General features: G+C 46.0%; 2 protein-coding genes across 38 annotated transcripts in view; both read left to right on the top strand.

Annotated features, from left to right (window-relative positions):
• Positions 1-2,349, top strand: part of SORBS1 (sorbin and SH3 domain containing 1) — a 225,230-nt gene extending 222,881 nt beyond the window's left edge. For all 36 annotated transcript variants that reach the window (XM_051619141.1, XM_051619139.1, XM_051619140.1 and 33 more), the window contains one exon: positions 199-2,349. In XM_051619141.1, the coding sequence (XP_051475101.1) occupies positions 199-266 (68 nt within the window). In that variant the 3' untranslated portion in view covers positions 267-2,349. The remainder of the gene's footprint in view (positions 1-198) is intronic.
• A 1,873-nt stretch (positions 2,350-4,222) lies between these two features.
• The window catches only part of PDLIM1 (PDZ and LIM domain 1), a 45,441-nt gene continuing 25,509 nt past the window's right edge, over positions 4,223-24,154 (top strand). Inside the window, exons 1-2 of one of the 2 annotated variants that reach the window (XM_051619005.1) lie at positions 4,223-4,292; positions 16,618-16,769. In XM_051619005.1, the coding sequence (XP_051474965.1) occupies positions 4,236-4,292; positions 16,618-16,769 (209 nt within the window). In that variant the 5' untranslated portion in view covers positions 4,223-4,235. Of the gene's footprint in view, positions 4,293-5,176; positions 5,291-16,617; positions 16,770-24,154 lie in introns of those variants that run through there. The other variant, XM_051619003.1, reaches the window with a different exon arrangement.

Here is a 24,154-nt window from a genome sequence, read left to right as displayed (position 1 = left end):
GTTAAAAGGAAAGGCCAAAGATTATTAGTAGCAGAACTAGTTCTGATCTTGTCTATACCAAAAGGGTTTTTGACTGGGACTCCTATTTAGTTTTAAAGAGCAGTGCCTGCAGGCAGAGGAAGCTATCACCTCTACCTTTTGAAACCCCTAAGCCTTCTCCATCTTACTCTGGCTTCCTTGTGTTTTATTTTGCAACAGGTACATCCAGGAGAACAAGGCAATTTGGCACCTTCCCAGGCAACTACGTGAAGCTTCTGTACCTGTAATGTAACAGTCGTCCCACCACAACAAATGGGGGGTTGTTTTCCAGATGGTGTTTTTAAACAGTGAAGAAACAGACAATTTATGAATGTAATAGACAAAAGATGATATGTGTTAGGAGGATGTGGTTATGTGGTACAGTATTGAGTTGAATGTGTAGCCCTGCTTCCACTGATTCAGGGTGTGGTTTGTTTGCTGAAGAAGAGACAGTTTCTAGTTTACAGTGCTGCCTTTGTGTATTCCTCTCCCGTTCCCAGCAAGAGTTCTGGTGATAACCTTAATTTGTATGGAGTACTTACCTCTGAGAAGGCTTCAGGGAAGCACATGGTATAGGTTTTGTTTGTGTGTTGAGATATGATAGTGCTTTGGGGCAGTAGGCAGCCTTGCAGCTGCTCCCTTTTGCTGGCAAGGTCAGGGTGGCCAGGCTTTTTGCCTGGTTTTTGCCTTGCTGAAAACTCACTTTGTTCTGCCTTCCACTTCGACAGAAAATCCTTCCTTCATGTCATGCACCTTAAGACCCAGCACAGGCAGAGGGCAGCTGATACAGTTAAACTGCAGAGCTCTGTGTGGAAAAGGAGTTTGGGACTGGTGGTTTAATCGAGAAAAGAAAGCCAAAACAACACAAACACATAAAAATCCCAAACCCTTTAATAACATACTACCAATCTCTGCAGGGTTTTTTTCTTTTGTGCAGGGTGTGTTGTGTGAGTGTATTGTGTGCATCAAAAGGAATTGAGTCCTGTTTTTTTAAAGATAAATCAGCCTGGCTTTGACATTTATCTGCATAAAGAATAGAACCAATAAACAGAACATCTGTGAGAGCAAATTTGTTTGAGTCCCACAGCCGTTCGCTTTCTCTGCTCCTCCTGCCCTGTTGCTGGCCCTAAAGGATCATACACTTTCTGAAGCATACTCTTTGGGATGGAGGCATTGCTTTGTTCCTGACATTAAATCTTAGAGGCTCTGATAAATCTGAGCAACACATCACTGAGGGTGCCTTTTTTTTTTTTTTCTTCTCTTCTTCTTCTCTGTTTTGGTTACGCTGTTGGTGGTAGGTCTCAAACAAAAACATGATTTTGGTTGCCTCTTTAGTCATATCAAAAACTCTAATCAATTTGGAAGGCTGTTCCCAGCAGTTATTACCAGTTACATAGATTTGTATTTCCTTGAGGAAAAAAAGCAACATGGCTTGCCTGTCTGCTTGCCTGAAAGCCACTATGAATACCCTTTTGATAGACATTTTGTTATTAAGAAAAAGCATAAACAAAACCGGTTCTATCAGACTCTGCTTCCTACAGTTACCATACAAATAGCAAAGGGTTAGATTGGTATTTTGTCATAAGCCGTATTTAATAATATAAAATGCCTATTTTTATGCTGATGCTTTTATACAGATTTATTAAGAGTAACTACAACTAACTGTTAGCATGACTTGCAATGTTTTGATAAACTAGCCATGCTCCTGGGTTTGAAATCAAGTAGGCTTCTCTTCAGCCTAGGGCAGCAGAAGAGAAGACTCAGTGTCTCAGAAGTTTGACTGTAAATATGTATATTTAACTTTGTACAGACAATGTACTTACCTTGTATAGAAAAGTAATTTAAACACATTGAGTGAAGAGAGGAAAAAAAGGCAGTTGTGAAAGGTTGGGATTTTTTCCACTTTTATTTAAGTGATGGAATTCCATGTATGTTCACATAAAGAGTTTTAGCACAAAATATCCATTATGAACGGGTTTCAGATATGACACAAAGCACCACTGTTTCTTTTGTGCAGGAGATACCTTTAATCCTGCCTCTTATTTATGGGTTTGTTTTTCTGCTTCGAGTTTGCCCTCCAGTTATTTGCAGCAATATTTAGGCCTGTTGCTATGATTGGATAACACCAAATTAATCTTATCCTGCAAATTAACATGATGATACTGACTGTATATAACATACTCATTTAAAGGTTTATTTTTTTGTTCTTGCTCTTACCATTTAAATTACACACAGACACACACACACAAATGGCAACTTATTTTTGTGTTGATTTTTTGTTTCTTATTGCAGTGGATTACTATTTGACAATAAATGGAACTATTGAATTACTATTGTGTTCCTTGTGCAAATTATTAAATCAATTCTATTCCTTCTCTTTCTGCAGCAATGCACTTTTGCACTAGTGCCCCTCTGTGGCTGTCTTGGGCTGTGTCCATACAGAGCAGCAGTGTCTGCTGTGGGCTTCCCGAGGATTCTGCACCTGAGAATCCAACTTATGACAGGACCTGAGCTCACTGCTTCTCGCTCCTGAACCATAGTCAGGCCATGGCTTTTTCTCAAATAAACCAAGGAGAGAGAAAGCTGGTTTACACGCAGGTCTCACTGTGCCATGGAGTGCCAGTGCAGCTGCTGTAGCATGTGTGCAGACCTGGGAGCTCAGGAGCACACTTGAGTCTGCTGTTTTACAAAGAGTCGTTGTGATTCTATCTCATGAGAAGACCACTCAGGTTAAATAGAATTGTAGAATCATATAATGTCTTGGATTGGAAGGGTCATCTAGTCCAGCCCCCTTACAATAAGCAGGGACATCTCACACTGGAACAGATAGCCCTGACCTTGAATGTCTCCAGGGATGGGGCCTCCACCACCTCTCTAGGCAACCTGTCCAGTGATCCACCACCCTAACATTAAATAATTTTTCTTAATGTCCAACATAAATCTACCCTTTTCTAGCTTAAAACTGTTACCCCTTTTCCTATTGCTTCATGCTTTTGTGAACAGGTCTTCCCCAGCCTTCTTATAGACTTCTTTCAGCTACTAGAAGGTCACTATAAGGTCCTCCCAGAGTCTTCTCTTCTTTAGGCTGAAAAACCTTCCAACTCCCTCAGCCTGTCTTCATAAGAGAGGTCTTCAGCCCTCTGATCATTTTCAGGAAAAGAAACCCCAAATGGCAGCCTCTGTGGAAGGGGTGTCAGCTGATGTTGGATTTGCATGTGCATTTCTAACCTTGATTTGGGTCAAAAGCCATCAGACACTGACTTCTGCAGTACCAGGTAGGGTTGCAGCATTAATGTAAGGGTTTTGTACAAGGTGTGTGGTGAACAAATTGTGTCTCCCAGCCCTGTAGCAGTAGAGCTAGCCAGGGCTTTTTGGTTGTGCCTTGTGTAAAGGAACAGTCCCTTTAGGAGCAGAGTGAGGGCAGGCTGGAGCTGAGCTGCCCGGGTGGACTCACTGGTGCTCAGTAATGCACAAGGACCATGAAAATGCACCCTGCACCTCTGGCTCCTCCAGACTGTCTGAGCGGGGCTGCACCCAACCCAAAGGCTGGTCTTTGATGGGGAGTTTAATGTCCTTGAGGCCTGCACCTCGGACTGAACCAAAATTGGGCAACAGATTCAAACTCTGACGGTGTGACCAGATGGCTGAGCAGACAGATACACATCATCCTGCATTCGCAATGATTTTAGGAAGTCAAACTATAAACAAGCCAATCCTAAACCCAAAACTAACAGGGCAGCAAAAGCTTAAAGGATTTTACACAACCTCAGAAAGCACACAGGCACAAACCCATCTTTATGTTTCACAGGTTACCATCTATAAAAAGCAAAAGAGCAGCCTGACCACTGCTTTGCTGCAGTCATTGGCATTGCCAGCCCTGGCTGTACAGTGCCACGGCCGGGGGGCGGAAAGGCAGACTCATCTGTAGCTACTGAACCTCGGTACTTACTGATGTCACTCTCTATCCTAATGTGCTTGCTAAGAAACAAACCAGAGATGTTTTTGTGACTGCAGAAGCTGGGCATGTGGAGAGGAGAAGAGGACCCAGTGATGTGTCACGGCTCTCCGGAAACTCTCCACACCTAGGGGGAAAGGTGCTCTTTGCCTGTCTTTCTTCACCGCCAGGAGATGTGTAATGATGTGGGAGAAGAACTACTGCTCTCTGATAGAGATGAAATTAATAATCCGGATGTACGTACCTCAGAAGGAAATGGCCCATGGAATGGCAAGTTAATGCAGGAAAAGGGAGAAAGCCAAGAAAGGGGATTGCAGAGGTAAGGGTGTGCCTTGAGATGAGATAGCTCATGGCTGAGTCTTGTAGGGACGGCACCTGGATCAGCAGCCTCATCCCCACGTGCTGACTGCTGCATGCTCCCCAGCCATGGCTGAATCCCGGCTTCAGCAGCAGCCTTATGCTCTGGCTTACTGATGTTCTGTGTTGTCTGGGCTGTATTTATTTACTGAATTAGAAGCAATGTTTGTGCAGTTTGTAAATGCCAGCACCGTTGCTGTGACCAACCTCTCCCATCTGGCCGTGGCCAAATTGGTGGAGGCTTGACATGCAACTGGAACAACTACTTTACCTGAGTCACAGTTAAGGAGGTTGGCTGACAAACACATACAGAATTCCTTCTTTTGTTGGTGGTACTACCTCTAAGGGGCTAGAGGTAAAGAAAAATGCCTAAAGCAGTGACAAATCGGAGCTAAATTAGGGGAAAGGTAAAACCCTTCCCAGGCTCCGCCCTCACTCATCAGTTCCCAGCTGGGAAAGAGCACACAATGATGCTTACTTCCATCACTTCTTTTAGGTTTCAGAGTTTCGCAGTAGGCTAGAGCAGGTCGAGCCGCGTTTGCCCTGGGAGATGCTGCAGCGGGGCGGCTGCCGGCAGCTCTGCTCCCGGTCGCCTCCGCCGGGGGATACGGCAGGACCCCTGAGACCCGCTGAGTTCCCGAGGACCGGAATTCCCGTCCTCCAGCAGCGGCTCGGCCCCGCGAACCTCCGCCGGCCCGGTTTCGGCTTCAGGCGCGGCGGCCCGGCTTTCTCCTGGAGACGGCAGGGGCCGGCCCGGGGGCTCTGCCCCGGGGCGGGACAGCAGGGCGGGGGCGGGCCCGGGGGCGGGCCGGGCCGGGGCGGGCGGCGGGGCTGCTGGCTGTCCCGCGAGGTGCAGTCGCGCACATGGGGACACACCGCATCGTGCTGTCGGGCCCCGGGCCCTGGGGCTTCCGCCTGGTGGGCGGCCGGGACTTCGAGCAGCCCCTCACCATCTCCCGGGTAGGGCGCGGCGCGGCGGGGCGGGGGTGCTGGTGGGGCCGGGGCGGCAGCGCGGCCGGGTCCCGGGTGGGCTGGGTCCCGGGTGGGCTGGGGCTGGCAGGTGGCTGGTGCTACAAAGGCAAGGTTGGTGACACAGCCGTGGCAGGGGATCTTTGCTTTTTCTTCCTCCTGCTTATCTATTTATTTATCTATCAAATGTTTATGGAGAAAGCCGTGGCGGCCCACACAGCCCCTTAACCTGCCCGAGGTCTTTGCTTTGTACCGACCCTCCCTCCTCAGTTCGTCCGTAGCAACCCCCTTACCACAGGCAGCGGGAATCCCCTCTGCTCCTGCCAGCCCCTGAGTTGGGTTTTGCAGCCCGTTCCGTGGAAAGAAGTCAGATTGAGGTGGTGGTGAATGCTCGCCTGCTTTTGCTTGCCATGTATAGTTAAAAGACAAGCCTTTGTTTACAGAAGCCATATTAACCTGTGTTAAGTGCCTCTGCCCGGTTCTGTTGGAAGCCCCATCTTACCCCCACTTCAAGAAAAATAGTTATGAAAAGGTTCACGTTCAACCAGTTTCAGTAGTGTAACTTCATTTGCCCTCTTTTGCTCCACTGTTTGCCTGTAAAACATCAGGGTTCAGGTCAGACTGCCTCGCTTTTCTGTCCACGTACCCACCTGCGCCCGGGCGCTCCCGCGCAGGTGCTCGGGCCCCGCGGCTCCTCGCAGGGTCCGGGCCCGGCCCGGGCCGATCGCGGCAGACAAAAGCAAAGCCAGGGCCTGCGGGCCCATCTCTTCCTGCCTGGGGACAATGAACCCCAAACTCCCTGTCCCTTTGAGGCTTTACATGGGGTGCGCTGCTCGTCGTCGTGTTGGGGCTGGCTGCTGGCCTCCCCCCAGGGGGGGAAGAAGGAATTGCTCCCATTTCCAGCAGTCCCTCCGCAAACCGGAGCCGTCCGAGGAGTCGCTGGCAGCTGGGAGCTCCTGTGTCTGCTGCCATCTTTGTGCGGCTTTGAGGTCCCCACAGGCCTCAGGTGAGGAAGGGCCACTGGAAGTGGGATGTACAAGAACTTGAACTTCTGTGAACTGCCCTTAAAAAAGATCAGGATGGTCAAACGTGTGGTTTTTCTAAATACCTCCTGCTCTGTAGTCTCCTGCCATGGGGTCCCACTGCCTGGAGGACCCAGGGTGCCACGGGGAGGCTGCTGGCTCCAGGAACAGCAGAGGTGGCGAGTGCCATCAGCCCCACAGAGGGGGGGAAGTTATTAGTTTTCTTTGTAATCTCTTTGAATTACAGTAATTATGCCTCATTTGTCTAAAACTTTTTTTTTTTTTAGATGAAAGCAGCTTCAGCATAGGGGAAGTGATATTTACTTCACTGTTATGGCAATTGTTGCTATTTCCTTCCACTAAAAGACTCTCAGGCAGAATTATGTCTGGAGTCCTACCTCATTGCTCTTACCTCTGTTCCTCAGTTGCCTTTGTCAGTGGTTATGGTCACATACCAAGGGACGTAGATCAGCAAAGTAGCAAAAATAACCACCTCATGAGAAATTGTAACCCTGGAGACTAAAATGTAATAAAATAGCCTCTCTGGTGGTGGTGACGTAAATGCTGACAGTTGGCAGCTCTTATCACAGCTTTCTCTTGTGGCCCCTCTGTCATTTGTAATTTCCCTTCCAAGACCTCAAGCCATTAATCTTTCCTGTGGTTAGCTCCTAAGGCTCCTGGGTTTGTCCCTTTAGCTCAAGAACCGAATTCTCAGTGAGTCCCCCCTTCACTATGCCAAAAAAGTTCTAGTCAAGTTTTGGCCTGTTTTAGAGTCTGATCCTCCTTGTGTGATGACTTTACAGGGCTATAGCATCATTTTTCAAGTGGGCCTGAATGGGGTGTCTTGCAGCTCTCTTTGAACCAAAGTGCCTAAATTCAGCCTGTGTTGTGTGCCAGGAGCTTAGATTCAGCTTCTGGCAGCGTCACCTTCATGGCGAGCTCTTGAGCTTGCCATGGTATTTATGACCCTCATTACCATTGTTCCTCAGCTCCTTACTAGTGGCTTTTGGCTTCTCAAGCTCCCTTCTGATCTAGGGAAGGTTTATCCTGATCATGCTGGTGGGAGGCAGCACTGTTTGAGTTGCCAAGGCAGCTTGTTTCTCAGGGGGAGTCATTGGAGTTTGGTGCTGCAGTCCCAGGGCCAAGGAGGATGAGGAGCACCAGTGCCAAGACTGTGTGAGCCAGCAGAGCAGCCTGATCAAGAGCTACTGGCTGGCTGCAGCTGCATGGCACCACTGGCCAGTGGTGCCTTAGGAGAACAGCTAAAGAAAGATAATAGTATTTCCACAGCTGCTCTTGTCTTTTGTCACTACCATACTCCCCCTTTCCACTTGAACAACGTGTTCAAAACTGCTTTGGGCTCAGATATATCACAAGCATCTTCTATGAATGCTTCTGGTTTCTTGGTCATGTTGGACCAATCTGCCTGGTGAGAGCTGAGCTTGAGGATTTCACTAGTGCAGTGTGAGACTTTCCTATGCAGTCCCCCCTCTCTTCTAGAGGGATTTTTCACAGGTGTTTCTGGGTTATGCTTCTTTTTAAAACTGTAGGGTTATATGGACCCTTTATTATAGTCTTTGTTTGGATAAATTTATGTTGATCAGTGTCATGAACTCTAGACCAAAGCCTGCTGGATTGCCTGCAGGAGTAGGAAGACCCTTGTCTTTCTCAACCTTTGGATGACACTGTGCAGTTAGTCAATGGGGTAGAGCTTTTCCCAAATCTGAGCTGTGAATGGACATGCTTGCAGGATACTAGTGTCTGTGGAGCTGTCCTGTGCACAGGGTAGTTCCTAGTCAAATCTTGGTGAGATTGGTGTGGAAACGAGCAACGTGTTGCATGAGGAGACATGTTGATGAAGTGGAGCTGCCTGAAGATCAGCACCCTTGATAGACCCCATCCCCTTCCATCCCTCAGGCAATGTGAGCTGTTTCCTGTTTGTTTGGGTTTGATTTTGATAAACATTGGGAATTTCTGTTTCCAGGTGAATATACACATGGAACTGTCTGATAAACCTTGTTCTTGAGATAATTTTTGTGGCTTGTGCTAGTTTGTTGATTGTGAACATCTGACCCACAATATAGGCAGAGGGGAGTTTTGCTTAATGTTTTGTCCTGTCAGAAGTCCCCGGCCCGGTTAAGAAGGGGTGTCTGGCAAAGCCTATGAAACAGGCCAAAGTCAGCACTTGGACTTCTGTAGCTACATTTTGTTATGACACTGAGCATTTTCCCAATCAAAAAGTGGTTTCAAGACAGTTCAGTTCTGCGAATATATTAAAAAGAGGAAATCTTAGCATTGAACCTGTTGCGGATTTTTACCACAGTAACATGAATTAATCCCTGTTTAGTCTGATTTATCTATTCATGGTATTTTAAAAGCTTAGGATTTATAGCAAGTACAGAATTGGAAGATAATCAGATACTTCCTAGGTTTGGGTTGTTTTGGGGTTTTTTTGTAAGCATGACCCCCTGAGGCATTTCTATTAACTTAAAATTTGATTTAATGATAAAACTGGACTTGGTAGTCCAAAATCAGGCACGGGAATAAGTGCTGTGGTGTGAAAAGACATTGGGTTTGATTTTGGTACTGGCAGATGTCCTTACCCCTGCTTTTAGCTCTTCACCCTGTTTGGAAGCAGCTGAGCAAAGGCATCTTGGAGCCACTGCTAAGGGAAAGTCCCAGTGGTGTGGCACATCTTGCCAATGGGCAAGCTGAGCTGCTTCGTGGGACAGTGGCTATGCAGACACCGTCCTCCCTCTGGAGCATGCCAGCACTCAGCTGTGTGGCGCAAGCGCTGCCTCGGAAGCTGGGCTGCAGCATCTTCCCTGGGCAGAAAGAAAGAATTAACCTACGGCCACAGTCTGAGCCATGGGAAGAGCTGGGAGTGGACAGGGAGGCCTCTGTACCCAGAGGGGAGCTGGAATGCCTCTGTCTCTGCCAAAGGAAACATGGGGCATGGTGGATGTGATAGGATTGAGGGTGGGGCTGGCTTTCCTGCTTGGTCCAGGGAGCATTGGCCAGTCCCTGCTGTGCACACCTATGGCTGCAATTCCTCTGCCACCCAGCCCAGGTTTCCTGCCTGTAGCTGCAAATATGTTGGCGTTACACTTGGCTCTTGTCCTGAGGCTGACTTGGCAGAGGGAGCCAGCTAGGGAAGGCTGCTGGGGTTTATAGGAAGGTGAATGTGGCTTTACGTTTCCGGCACTGATGTTTTTTAACCTTGCAATGCTGCTCCTGGCTGCGGGGCTGGGCGGGGGCTGCGGCAGCACCAGCCGTGCCGTGCCGTGACTGCTGTGCTGTGCCATGACAGCCATGCCATGCTGTGCCATGACAGCCATGCCATGCTGTGCCATGACTGCTGTGCTGTGCCATGACTGTTGTGCCATGCCATGACTGCTGTGCTGAGCCATGACAGCCATGCCATGCTGTGCAATGACTGCTGTGCTGTGCCGTGCCATGATGGCCATGCTAGACAGCTGCTCAGTGCTTGGGGGGCACCCATCATTAGGGTCACCTTCCAAGGTCTTCTGGCCCTCCAGAAATATCTGGGTTGATGTCTAGAGTACTGCACAATGTCTTGCTGCTGGAGGGAGTCCTCTCTTGTCTGAATGTGTGGGGTATGGAGAGCGCAGGTTCCTATCCTGTCCCTACAGACTTCGAAGTCAGCATGAAGCCTGGCAGTTTCTCAGGCAGCTGCTCAGACAAGCCTGTGCTTCAAAGGTAACAGCTGCTGAGGACAGGAGAGGACTTTGCTGATCTACCTGACTGCTGGTTCAGATGAGAAGAAATTGCCCTTAATGGTAGCAAGTGGAAAGCTGGAGAATTTTCCTGCAGTAAAGACAGAGCATCTGGGGTCACAGGACAGGCTTGATCTTTTCCAGCCCTGTTTCCGGAGCCTCAGGGGCAGTTTTATCTTTAGTAAAACATTAAAATAATTAGGATACTAATCAAACACTATGCCAGAGTCATGTCCAGGAGTGGGTCCCTTTTCTCTCCTAGGAGCCAGAGTTGTACTTTCTGCAGTTCACCTTTTCAAACCAGTTTGCCACAGGTTAGTGCATGGCTTGATGTCACCAAACTTTGGAGTACCCTATTTTCTGTCTGTCTTCTTTGAGTTCAGCATCATATGATGGGCTACATCTGGCCCACCCTGTGATGAGTTCTCCAAGGAATCTAAAGAGAGAACTCAATGTTAGGAGGGGATGTACTAGCCGTAATCTTACATGAGAGCTTTAAGCCCCAGAATATCAGTTGACAAATGTAAATGTCGGACTTACTGGGAGAAAGAGTCTTTAGTTCCCTGATCTGCTTGTTACCAGATGTAAAATTATGTATGGTTGCAAGCTTCCTGGTACCTTTCAACTTCAAAAATTACTTTGTCCATCAAGAGGTGTATTTTGTTTGCAAAATGCTTTGGGTTTGAAGGGTGTTGTATCCAAATAACTGCAGCAAATTATTGGGTTTTTTCAGTACAAATGGAAATTACGGGAGGCCTTAACTGCATAAACAATTTATGTTTTTCTGGACTGTGACACAGTATCTTAGATTGTTACTGATTACTGGACATGTTGTTTTGTTTAGAGGATGAAATAAACCATCAGGAAAGGCTCAGCTGATGAGCAGCTTTCTTTATGTCATGTTTCTGAGGTCTTGTAAGAAGTCTTTATACTTGTTTTTTAACATTGGGGAATGTCGCAAGATGAGCTGGAGGGCTGAGTGACTCCTTGACCACTGACTGTGCATCTCTCTGAGCAAATCATCTGACCTTTGTCTTTTTACATTGCCTGCCTGAGGTCGGTCCTCTCTGCACTGTGTCTAATGCTTCCCCTTTTCTGTGTTAATAATCCTCATCTGCCAGCCATCAGAAACAGGCAGGAGGGTGAGGGCAAGCTGGGCTACCAGAGGGGCTGGTGCAGTGGAAGCCCTGACCCTGCTGGGGTGGGCTGATGCTCAGGGATTTAGCCAGCCAGAGGCATGTCCCATTTCTCCTTCTTTTCTCTTGGTGTGGCCTGAGCCAGGACAGAGAAGGCAGTGAGCTTTGGGGCTTGTGGCACTGTTGGACCATAACAATGCAGAGAGTGGCAGCTGGTTGGGAGGAAAACCTCTGGGAGCTGGATGTAAGGAACCAGCCTGTTGTTCCGCCTCCCCTGAAGAGAAGGGGTGGGGAACGTACTTGCCTGAAGTTTCTCATAGCCTCTGATCTCTGCTGACCCAGCTGCATGCTTTTGCTGGGAGAAACTGTGGCTGCTTAGCATAATACTTCAGTGCTGAGGACATTACTCCTGGTAAAACAGCAGTGTGTGTGGGTGGGGAGGATTAAACTGAATGTCAGAGATGTCTGGTTGTCACTGGTGGCCTTAGAAGTATGTTGCTGCATGTCTGTTTTGTCCAGCAAAGACGCAGCTAGGTTTCAATTTCAAGCACAGATGGGTGCTGTTTATCCAACTATTTTTCTTGGCTGATGTTAATTTTCTTGTTTCTTATCTCTTCATCGCTTCTTGCAATGTCTATCTTGGTGTGGAGAGATGGGTGGTGCTGGAGGCTGTAGGGTCCGTGAGAAACTGTGAAGGGCTGATGGAATGAGCAAGCAGTGTGCCTGAGTGGATGGGGGAGAAGGCCAGACAGAATAGAATTTATTTTTGTCTGACCCATCTATCTCAACTCACACAGAGCTGGTTATGCTACTTTTCATACAAATGCTTCCCACCCTTTCTTCCTCTCATTTCCTGTGGGCAGCTGCTTCCCTTAATATACCCACTACTGCCTCTTGGATCCTTGCCTGTGGAAGGAAAAAAGACATCATGTATCCCTGTCCAGTGACTGCAAAGCTTGTAAGGTAGCATGTATGGAGTCAGTTGCATCAAATGGCTGTGTTTGGCTAGCTCTGGGACAGACAGAATGTTTATGAAGAGGGCCTGGATGCTGGATAAGCAGCCAAATATGCCTCATTCCCTCTGCTAAATGAAAGTGTTTTCTATTGTAAATGCTTTTGCCCAAAGACTCCTGGAGACTTGACATGTAACAGCAGAGTCCTTTGTTTGCTGCCAGTGCAAACCACCTGGGAGACAGAAATCTGAACTTTACAAAGTTCCAGTGGTGTTGGCAAGTTGAAGCCGAAAGTGTGTGTGCAGGGAAGGTCAGGGTGGCAGGTCATTTTTTTACACTTTTCATGATTACAGAGCATTATATATGTGTGTGTGTGCACATGCATATGTACAGAAAGCTTTGCTTTGTAGTATAAGAATATATGTTTTTATTCTATCCATACCAACCCTGAATCTGTAGCACCTCTTTAAAAAGAGGGGTCTAAGCCTATAACTGGTGTAAAATGTTATCTACTACACTGAGCTCTGTGTGAGTAAAGAGTGCATGATCAAGCCCACAGATTATGGGGATTATTTATTCCTTTCATATGCTGGGAAATGTGTCTGAGCTGGTATCAGTGACCTAGTTTGATGTGTCTGGTTCTAAGTATCTAGATTATTTCTGTGGGAGCCCTGGCTTCTCACACAGACACCATCCAAACAGAGCATCACCACAGACACACTCCAGGACCTATTTTGGATATAGTATGAAGCAGTGCTGCTCAGCATGTCTCAGCATTGTCTGTTCAACGGTGAAATGATCTAATGGCAAAGTGTTACACAATTGCCTGGGACAAATCACCACAAGGGAGGGCATGGCTGCTTTCCAGCTGAAGCCTTTGGGCACAATGTTATAAGGTGTGAAGAGCTTTATTCACTGTATGATAGTGTCTCTGGCACTGGCGGGCTCCTGGGACCCTGTAATGGTGCCAGTGTCCCCTTTACCAGAGACTACTCAACTCCTGTGGGGGAAGTCCAAGCTAATTAGGGAGCTCTTTTTAAAGGAGCTATGCCTTTGCATGAGATGCAACTTGTGCAAAGTTGTGTTTGCAGGTTTTCTCTTTCAGCCCTCATTGTCTTCCTATGCAGAAGTGCAGCTGTACCTGCTTGTTATGGGGTCAGCTGCCTGTGCAAGGTGTGCAAGGCACTGCCTGCTGCACCCTCGAAGCCTGCTGGTGTCCACTCCATGCTTGGTCAAGAGAGGAGGGAAAGGAGAGATCTGCTGCAAAGCTTTAAATCATCTGAGAGGAGAGCAGGAGCAAAGCAGTTTCAGGAAGTGCATCATTTACTGGATGCCTGTGAGCCTGAAAGCTTTTGTTCCTTTTTGGAGTTCTTCTGGTTGGGGTACATGAGCTGGCTTGTAGCTGTCAGTGCTTTGAGCACCAATGCCTGCCCCCACCCCAGCCACATGCCTGCCCCTGCTGCTCCCCATGGACCAGGGAGAGATGTGACACAAATGAAAGCAGGAAAAGCTCTTCCCAAGTGGCAGGTCTCTGCTCCTCATTCAATAACAGAAACACTTTTTGCTTTCCTGACTTAACTGTTAAGTGAGTAAATCTCAAAAGCAGTGTTGACAGCACTGAGATAAGCCCAGATCTTACTGTGAGGGGGGGAAGGGAACATTACTAGTAGCTATTAATCATCCTAAAAGGGTGGGGGATGGGTTCCCTGCGGTACTGAGCCCTTGTGCAGACATGTTTGCTATGAGCAGTACTGACAGGGAGTACAAGCTGGATACTGGGATATTGCAGGGGAGCAGTTTGTGGAATGTTGCATTTCAGGGCAAGTTATTTCCAGAGCTGAAGAAACTGGACTTAAAAAACATGTTTCCTTTTGGCAAATTAACTTATCTTTTTTCATTACTGTGCATCTTTGTAGCCTCCCCTTAGGGGACAGGTTTATATGACCACCCCTGTGCTACCAGTGGCTCTTATCTGATGGAGAACAGCACTCATATTTCAAATTCCTCTGAAGTGGACAGGAAAGGGGAATGTGACACCACAAGCACCAACAAAGCTTTGAGATGTTACTGTGAATGCCACTCATCCCGGTGGCTCTTGGGATTTCTTCAGGAGGCTGCATTTCAGTGTCCTTGGCTGCTCTGGCTCAGTTGCTCCTTGTGGTACAGGATCATTTCTAGCAGCCTGCCACACGTGGCATACCTTATCAGTCTTTAAATGCAAGTTGCATGGCTAAGCCTCTGACAGTGTCCCAGCAGCGGTGTTAATCCACCATTATTCCTGACCCCTTGGCAGTCTTGTCTGATCAAAAATGAATCACAGTGATAGTGTGCTGAGCTTGGTGCTCCTCACAGGGCTGAGTAGTGTGGCTCTCTCTCTCCTTTGGTAGTGGAGGAAATAAAGGCCTGAGAAACCAAGTAACAATGTGTCTCCCATAGGCTCCTTCCAGTGTAATGGTATCTTTAGGGATCTATCTCATGGTTTCTAAATCTGGTGGGATTATGGGCAACTTTTGGTGCTCAAGATTTCTTCATGGCTGCTAGCTGTCCCTGTCACAAGGTTTACATGAAGGTACTCTCAGGGCAATGGATCCAGTGGAACACCAACAAGCTGCACTTGCTGGTCTTAGTAAGTCACCAGTCATCTGTGGGCTGCAGCATGGGAGGCTATGATCTTCATCTTTAAAGTGGATTTTCTATATCCACCTGGCAGATTTTTCTGGTGTTTTCATTAGCACTTCCTCTGTTTGTAGTCTGCTTACAGCATTGAAAGTGGTGAACAGGTAGACAGACACTCCTCGATTGATCCATCTGAAGGTCTTAGCGTTAACGTTGAGCACCTTGGCGAATGTGGACATCTGTGATAAAAATCTGTGTCCTTCCTTTTTCCATGAGATACTGTCCTAGTAGAGAGATGAGAAACGGAAAGTATCTTGTGATTTTTTTTCTGGTTAGGGAAAATATCCCACTACAGCTGTAAGGAGATGGTTTTGGTCTAGGGAAAGCAGTGATTGCAGCTAATGTCTGACACCTCTAGGAGGTGAATGTTTCCCTCGGGAGGAATGATTTACCATCCAATCCCACATTAGGTGGACTCCCTAATTCGTGTGAACAATGTTTATTTATGTCTGACAGCTCTGCTGGGTTTGCTCAGCTGCTTTCCAGCATGCTGAAACCTAGCAGAAGGCCTTGAATTAATACCAGTTGCAATGCACTTATAAATGAGGTGTGCCTCAGCTGCAAGGCATGTTATAATCTGTACTCATGTCTGGGAGTGGCCCACTCTTCCCATTTCCTCTGCCTGTTAAGTATTTGATGAAAGCCCACAGTAATAATTACACTCCTTCCACAAAGTCATTAAAACTGCACAAAATCTTACATATTGTTTGCAAAGCCACAAACAAATATGGCGTTCTTCACACTCTGCTCAGGCAATAATTTTGACCCAGAGAGGTCTCTTTTGTTAAGGGGACACTGTTTTCACAGAAGAAGGGAAAAATTAATGAGCTGTGTAGCTGATTTGCTTGAAAATGCCAGATTTTAGCTGGGATCTTGTTTTTTATGAGGAGTATCATACCAATGGCATTGCTGCATAGTGTCTTCTGTCTGGGATCCCAGTGAGAATATCCCTAGCTCCTTCTCATCAGTCATTTCTCAAGCAGCACCTCTTTAGCAGTTCAGTGGTGTTTCTGGGAAGCAAAGAGCTTTGTGTATAGAGGAAAGGGAGAAGCAAGATGGAAGAGTATCAAAGTGAGCTGTGATCAGGCTGGAGATGACTCTTCTACTTTTTCAGGAAGTATTGTCAGATTGTGGTTAAAAGATGAAATTTCTGATGCCTTTCACCATTCCAGTCTGCTTGTTAGATCAAGCATTGCTTTGGATTGAATTCACTGAATTTGGTGAGTGTTGCAGCTGTTCCTGGATAAAACCAGTTTATTACAATTAAAGAAGCAATCCAAAATCTTGAACCCTTTCTTCCAAGGAAGGAAGTAAATGAGATTGTGATGCAAATTATGGTGTCTGTGCTTCATGTTGACTGTGTTGCAATAACTTTGATACTCCTTTCTGTTGTCCTTGAAGGCTCAGACTCTCTGGCTGTCCTCAGCACCTTCTCTTTTGGAGAGCATTTCTCTGTCCAGCAAGAAACAAAGCTGCTTTCTGCGTGTCCTTGCTCTCTAGCACAAAGCAAATTGCCTTGTGTGAAAATACAATTTTTATTATTTACCTGTTGTCCTCTCCCCAAATTCCTATCTGTGGGTGCCAAAACAGAATCCTGCTCTTCAGTAATACTGAGAAGTACCTAAGAGTCCTAGAGCCAGACAGATTTTTGCTGAGAATTTACTTAATGTAGTTTTCACCTCTTTGCTTCCAGGTACCAGTGAGAAAAGCCCTGAGTGCTCTAATTGGTTTTTAGTTGTTGCTATGGAAAGCTCTTCCCTGGAAAGTCCATTCACTCTTTTTGTTTTCTCTTAGGTGACTCCAGGTAGCAAAGCTGCCATAGCCAACCTGTGTATAGGAGACCAGATCATAGCCATTGATGGAGTGAACACAGATAACATGACACACCTTGAGGCACAGAACAAAATCAAGGGTTGTGCAGATGAGCTAACTCTGACAGTCAGCAGGTATGTCACTGGGCAAGACTGGGGGTGGGGAGACCGGGGCTGTGGGATGGGCAGTAGCAATTTTTTTGTTTGACAGCAGACCTCTGGTTTGTTTAATTTGAAAGAATCACAGAATGTTTGGAGTTGGAAGGGACCTTAAAGATCATCGAGTTCCAACTCCCCTGCATGGGCAGGGACACCTCCCACTAGAACAGGCTGCTCAGAGCCCCATCCAACCTGCCCTTGAACACCTTCAGGGATGGAGCCCCCACAACATCTCTGGGCAGCCTGTTCCAGTGTCTCACCACCCTTACCCTGAAGAATTTACATCTGATCTCTAACCAAATCTCTCTTCTTTCAGATTAAAACCATTACCCCTTGTCCTCTCACTGCAAGTCCCTGTAAAAAGTCCCTCCCTAGCTTTCCTGTAGGCCTCCCTCAGGTACTGGAAGGCCACTATGAGGTCCCCCTGGAGCCTTCCCTTCAGACTGAACAACCCAAACTCCCTCAGCCTGTCCTCATAAGAGGGGTGCTCCAGCCCTCGGATCATTTTCATGATCCCTCTCTGGACACGTTCCAACAGGTGCACATCTTTCTCTTAGTGCTTTGTGTGACTAGGCACTGGATAGCAAGGGGAAACTGCATTTCAGCCTTTAATCCTAATGCTGCTTTCGTTTGCTGCACTTTGGCCTTATGAAAACAATTTTCCTAGTGAGAAATTGGCTGATAATTTGTAACAGTCTGTCAGCCTATTCTGTGTCTCCTGACAACAAGAAATCAAGCACAGGGCTCATGAAAACTTCACTCGTAGCGGAGGAGGTATGACCAGAGATGACCTTTCTTCCTGTTGCACTAATTTGGTGGTTGAAATCTATGGTTGTGTGTTGTCCGAGCTATTAATTGTCCAGTTCCTGCCATGCAGAGACTCAGAAAGTTTGCACACTTTGGAGCTTCTTGATCAAACAGCACTCACAGTGCTGAACAGTGATGACTCAGGGTGCCTCCAGGTGCCTGTCAGGAATCAGTCTCTCTGAGTCCTGAAAAACTAAAGGAAGGTGGCAGTTGAGCCATGGTCTGTGTCACCAGTGTAGAGCATGGGTTGGTTGCAACCTTCCCAACTGACTTGAGCTGCAGAGCAATAGACAGCTTCATTCCTTTCCTCAGTCACACTTTGTTTTTGGGCCATCTTTTTACAGAGAAGAAATGGAGCCTTGCATTGACTTGTTGCTTCTTAGAAGAAGTGGAGCCTGTTTTATCTAGGGTGCTGGGGATTTATCCTTCCTCTTGTTCTGAACTGTAGCCTCCGTGAGTACCAGCACTCAAAGTCAGATGGTAGATGCAGTATGGCATTTCTAGTTGCTCTGGAGTGAATTTTTCCTGTGGCTGCCTTCCCCCAGAGTGACCACCCATCAGCTCCAAAGCAGATGCAGAGGAAGTGCTTTCAGGAGGAGTACAAAAGCATGCCTTAAATGACACAGTGGTTCAGTAGTTCGGGGCTTTTCTGCAATAAGGATAAATCTTTTACCGCAGCTTGGATAATGCCAGTAGTTCAGCAGACGTCTCCCAGTTCAGGAAGAAGTGATGGGTCTTGGCCAAAAAAAGCCTGACAATTCATTGAGAGAATTCACTGAGGGAAGAAACAGAACAGGTGGTGTGAATGGGTGGTGAGCATTGCAGGAGCCTTTTAGCCCAGAGTGTCTCATACAGGCCTTTAACTTGGCAGCCTGTATTCTTTCTGTCAAGGGGTGCTCCTTTTCCTCTCCAAAATATCTGGCTGCTTGACTTAGCAAACCAGTGCCATGTGATTCTGGCTGGGAGAGAAGAGGGGAAGCTCTTTCAGCCTGCAGGCAAGCTCACTCTTACAGATCATTGAGTCCGTAAAATGTGTTTGCTAATGTTAGTTACAAAGTCGTTAACTTTATAGCTACCCCATGCATGTTTCATGGGCCTAGGGTGTGGAAGGTACCCAGGGAGAGATTTCTAGCTGGTTGTGCCGCTGTGTAAAACTGCACAGGGGTTTTGAGTTCACACAGTCCAACTCTTTTTCAAGAACCCCTTTCAATGAGGTAGCACGAGTGTGTGTTGGATGCTTCTGCTGTTGCACTGAGTGATGCTGACAAAATGGCCAAGGAGAGTGTCAAGTGCAAGGACATGAAAGCAGTGATCTGACTACTTATCCACTCTAGGATTTCATATATTTCATACTTGTTGCTCTACGTAAAGTCAGTTTTAGGTGAAAGGCCTAGGGAGCAAGTCTTATGAGGAGCAGCTGAGGGAACTGGGGCTGTTTAGTCTAAAGAAAAGGAGGCTAAGGGGAGACCTCATTGCCTTCTACAACTACCTGGAAGGACATGGTAGAGAAGTAGGTGCTGGTCTCTTCTTACAAATAAGTAATGATGGGACAAGAAGGAATAGCCTCGAGCTGCACCAGGAAAGCTTTAGGCTGGTGTCACAATTTGACTCGGGATCGACATTTAAATACTTTTGTTCGCCAGTTTTGCTGTCTGTCTAGTCTGCTCCTCCCTCCAGGAGGGCTGCAGGTATGACTCTTCTGCTATTTTAGTATCTGAGGCTGCAGATTCAACAAGCAGAGCAAAGTGTCCTTGATGTCTCAGCAGTAATATAAACATTTAAGTGTTATTAGTCTGCTAGCTTGAAAACTTGCTGCTAATTGAGCAAACTTGCTTCAGTGAGCTAGAGCTCATTAAAAAAAAATAATAAAAAATCAGTAAAAAGAAAATTGGCTTCATCCTGGCTCAGCCCAGGACAGCTGGACATGAGGAAAACATTTTTCTCTGGAAGGGCTGTCAGGCATTGGAACAGGCAGTCCAGAAAGGTGGTTGAGTCACCATCCCTGGATGTGTTTTAAAGTCGTATAGATGTTGTGCTTGGGGTTTAGGGGTGAACATGGTAGAGTAGGGTTAAAGGTTGGACTTGATGATCTTGCAGGCCTTTTCCAACCTAGGCAATTCTATGATTCTAGGGGACCTTAAGTCTTTGGTCCTCCTCCTTCTTTGGGAGCAAAGTTTTGCTGAGGGAAGAATTGCTTACTTGTTTGGAAACTTGATAGCTTAGAGAGATGAGTTTGTATTGGAAAACAGGATACCGCAGGAGGCTTTCTCAGAGGAGAAAGCGCTTCTTTAATGCAAAAGGACAGTAGTGTGCATCGTGTGGTCTTTCCTGGTTGTACTCTGTTGAAAATATTTTATCCCTAGCACACAGCTTTCTCTTTCTGGGCCCCTGTAACTGTGCTGTCCCAAATGCAGCTAGACTTGGTGGTCCAAAATGGGATGTAGTCTTTGTTCCTGAGGCTGGAGCCCTTCTTTACTTTTCAGACTAAGGCAATCACCTTAAAAACTTGCGAGGAGGCCTAAGAGGAGACAGAAGGCATTTTAAAACAGTTGGAGCCCATGATTCACCTTCCTGCTCAACTTAGGTAGAGAAAATGGGTGAGGAAAGCAGGCTATGGTTGGTGGTCAACCTTCCTCTGTAAGAAGGGAAGAGCATAGCTATGGAGTTGGTGAAGGTGGAAGACACTTGGGAAAATTAGTGCCACTTTGCCAAGTGATATATCTTGGGCTTCCTCCACTCTTGTGGGCCAAGCTCTGTCAGTAAGGCTTGACCATGCATAGTTAGTGAGGAAGGCTGACAATATAATTGGGTCAGAACCAGTGGAGGTTTTTTCCTCTATCAAAGTAGCTCTGTAATTAGTTGGCTGAGTATGAAAAGGCAAGTGTATAATTTGCACTTCAGTGCCACCAACTCTTGGGTCTGGTCTTCATGCTCTGCAGTTGTAGCTCATTAGCTGAATCAATTGTATGAAGTAGATGTGCTGGCAAAGACCACTGCTCTATCAGAGCAGTGGCTCCTGGGTTGGAGCATCATGCACAGCTGGTGCTGAGGATGTGCCCAGATGTGCCAGGTTTTCCAGAGTGTCTTCCAGTCCTCCTTTTCTGCTCACCGTCATAGAGATGTCTGGTGAATACATAAGTTGTTAAATTGTTTTATTTTCATATATGATTAATTTAAAATTATTACTTATTTTAATTATTACCTGTGCAAAATGCTCTCTGACCTGCATTTGGGGTGGCAGCAAGGTCATACCAGAAGCTATATTAGAGATGGGTCTGAGCTTACATCAGGTGTTTCAGTTCCACCAAGGCATCAACACTGTTGTGACAGTAGAGACTTAATTTATGACTGTGCTGTGAAGGTTAAAAGTGCACATGGGCTCAAGAGGAGACTGGATGAATTAATGGAAAACAAATCTATAAAGGATATTCTGTCCCATTGCAGTATCCCTGCTGCAGAAAGCCCTTAAGCTGCAAGTAGCTGGAGACTGGCAGGGTGTTTTAAGGAAGTATTGCTCTATGCTTGTTGTCTTCTTTTGCTGTTCTGTAGACCAAAATCAACTTCATATGTGTGTGTTCTGCAAATATGAAACCCTCTTCTCTTTTAATGGTAGCCAAGCCGTTGAGATGTCTTCATGTTTGGCTGTACTAATGATTATTTAAGAGAAGTGTAAATGTATAGAATTGAAAGGACTTTAAACACTTCTGGTAAAGGAAATGCTGTTTGTGCTGTGTACTTGATTGTGAATATCAACAGCATTCCAGTGTTTCCTGCTTTGGTATGTTCCTTAATCATGGTAACAGTCCAAAAATATTTCAGATCAGATTTTAGGCAGGAAATCTAATCTAACACATCACCATTAAAAATGGATCAAATTACTGGCTGAAGAAAACATGTCTGGTCTGCTTTTTCACCCAAAGGTGCAAATCTATTAGTTTCCTAGGATTTAAAACCCAGCCACAAATTGCTTTGCCTAAATATGCTTTTCTAAGTGGCACTGCCAGGTACTTTGCTATTTGATGTGTGAACAGATTTGGAAAGGTCTGTTTGCTGCCTCAAAAATGGGTGTTCAACAATGTTGGCACGTACACCAAATTCCTGCTGATCTTAGGCTGTCTAGCAGCTCCCTGCTCTTTTCTGAGCCTGTTTGCTAATTCATTTTACTTCTTGTTTCAGGCTAGAGAGTGCTTTCAGAAATGTAGTTCCCAAGAAACCAAAGTTAAGGTTTCATTATTGTTTTCAGCTGTGTAAAATCAAGCTGGGCACCATGAGTTTGTATGGTACACACAAGGACTGACCTACAGCAGTCAGTGTGCTTCAGTCAACCCAAAACCACCTGGTTGCTAAAATAAGAAATTTCATGGGCAGATTTTTTGAGCCTTCCCCATTCACAGGAAAGATGAAGTTTTGGATCTTGAGTCTTCGAGAAGAGCTGCTGCTCTTTATTTATTTATTTATTTCCCCCCTTCTTCAATTAGGATGTGTACATCATTGCACTGATATTTTAGAGTCCAGCAAAGCCTCACCCCAGGCTGCACCCCTTCCTCTGATTTTCCTGTAACAGGGGAAAGCAGCAAGATGTGCTCAACAGACTTGAGAGATTTTATCAACTTATTTTGGAAACAGTGTATTTTGGGAAAGGTACTTGCTCTGACAAAGAATGCTCAAAGAAGTGAAAGCTCAGGAGGAACTGATTTTCATAGCACAATATTCACTTGATAGCCAAGAGATCCACAGCTCTGTGTAGCTATAAGTTGTAGATGTACGATAGCAGACGAATGTTAAAATTCTTTCTAAAACAAGTGACATTTTGTCTGTCTTTAGCCATCAAATGGGTGGTGCAACTGTGCAGCCTCAAGCAACTGAAAAGTAAAGTGTGGGGGTTTAAAAAAAAAAAAAAAAAAAAAAAAGTGGCATTCCTACAGTGAGTCTGTCCTTCCCTCTGTGACTGGAGGCAGGTTGGGGGTGGTAATAAAAATATTTGTGAAAAGGGATTGCAAATTTGTGATCTCTTGTTCTGCCCTTACTGTCCTTTTCTTCAAATTTCAAGTTGCTTTTCTGCAGCTCTGCTGCCAGCATATGAGATAAAAATGCACCTTTTTGTTTGCAGAACAGTCTGTTACTTTGCTAAAAGTGATGCCAAGGAATGAAGCTACGTATTTGTTCTTTTCAAAGTGTTAGGATCAGGGAAGTCAGATCCTCTGCCAGCACATTAAATGCATTGTCAGAAAGCATCATGTGTAGATGTTTATGAAGAGGAAGAGAGCCTGTCTGCATTTTACTCAGCAGGTTCAGTTGTACTCTTGCTTGTTCCACAGGTTCCCAGGTCTCAGCTGTGGGGACTAGTTGTGCAAAACCACAATAGGCTTGAATTTGTGTTCTAGGAAATTGGTGGAATCCGTTGACTCATTTAGGTTTGCTTTTTGCTTCCTTGCCAAGAAGAGTTTTCCAGCTCTGTCATCTTACTAATAATTGCTTTGGCCCTGGGAAAAGGCTGATGCTCTGCATGCAGCTATATAAGGACATGCAGATGGCCTGGCCTTCCGCAGCAGCTCCCAACCTCTCCATGGCTGGTGTGGTGCTCCCAGCCCTCCTGGGTGTGTGCCAGCACCTTTTCTAATGATTGACATGTTCAAAGTAATTCTGGCAAGTCAAGCGTGGCATTTGTTGTGTTTTTACAGCCTCTTTGGCAAGGCTAAAGTAGTTAACTTTGTATCTGGCTAGTGGAAGAACAGTATGAGTCTGAGCAGGTGGGGTTTATTTCTTGTAACTCTTGTAATGAAACTGCTTGTGAGAAACTGTTGCTTCTTCTGTGTAACCAGAGTTGTTGCCCTTTTGCTTTTAGTGGTTCTGTGAAGAGACGTCTGAAATGCCAAGGAGCAGAGGGCTATGCAAGAAGGAATAAATTTGGGGGCTCTTGTCTCTAGAAGGTTGTGACTAGCGTTGCTGTTTGAATTGGCAATAGGTACATGCAGCCCAGGTACAGCTTTCCTCACCAAAGTGAATATGTCCATTGATGCTAAACGTGACTGCTCAGGTTTAAATCCAAGGGCATGTACTTTGCAGCTGTTGTAACTAAACAACTGATTAAAAGGTACCTTCCTGGTAGCCTGAGAGCTCTTGTAGTTAGTTTCTAAACATTATTAAAATACCATCTAAAACTCTGGGGAGGATTAAAAGAGGAATTCTTTAGGTCTTTCCTCATTTTTCAGCTAGCAGGCTTGGTGTTGCTCAAGGAACTTTTCAATATTTATGGGTTTATTAGCTACTTTGCTATCTTAGTCATGTCCATCCCAGAAATGTAAATGTATCTTTCTCCTTTATGGAACTTACTCACGCAGTTCTTGGCACACAGATTTAGACCCTCATTTTCCAGCTCTGGATTTTCCCTTGAAGTTAGGGCCTGGCTCTGCGTGCAAAGCATTGATAGCAAAATCTAGACTCTTGTAATGTTTATATTGCCCAATGTTCAAGCCAAACCTCTTGAAAGATGTTGTATTTCACAAATATCTCTCCAGATTCCTGCTTTGGCTTGCATGTGGTTTCCTTCCTCT

Source organism: Apus apus, chromosome 4, assembly GCF_020740795.1.
Source record: "Apus apus isolate bApuApu2 chromosome 4, bApuApu2.pri.cur, whole genome shotgun sequence".
NCBI classification, from domain to species: Eukaryota; Metazoa; Chordata; class Aves; order Apodiformes; family Apodidae; genus Apus; species Apus apus.
This window is presented reverse-complemented; position numbering and strand designations above follow the sequence as displayed.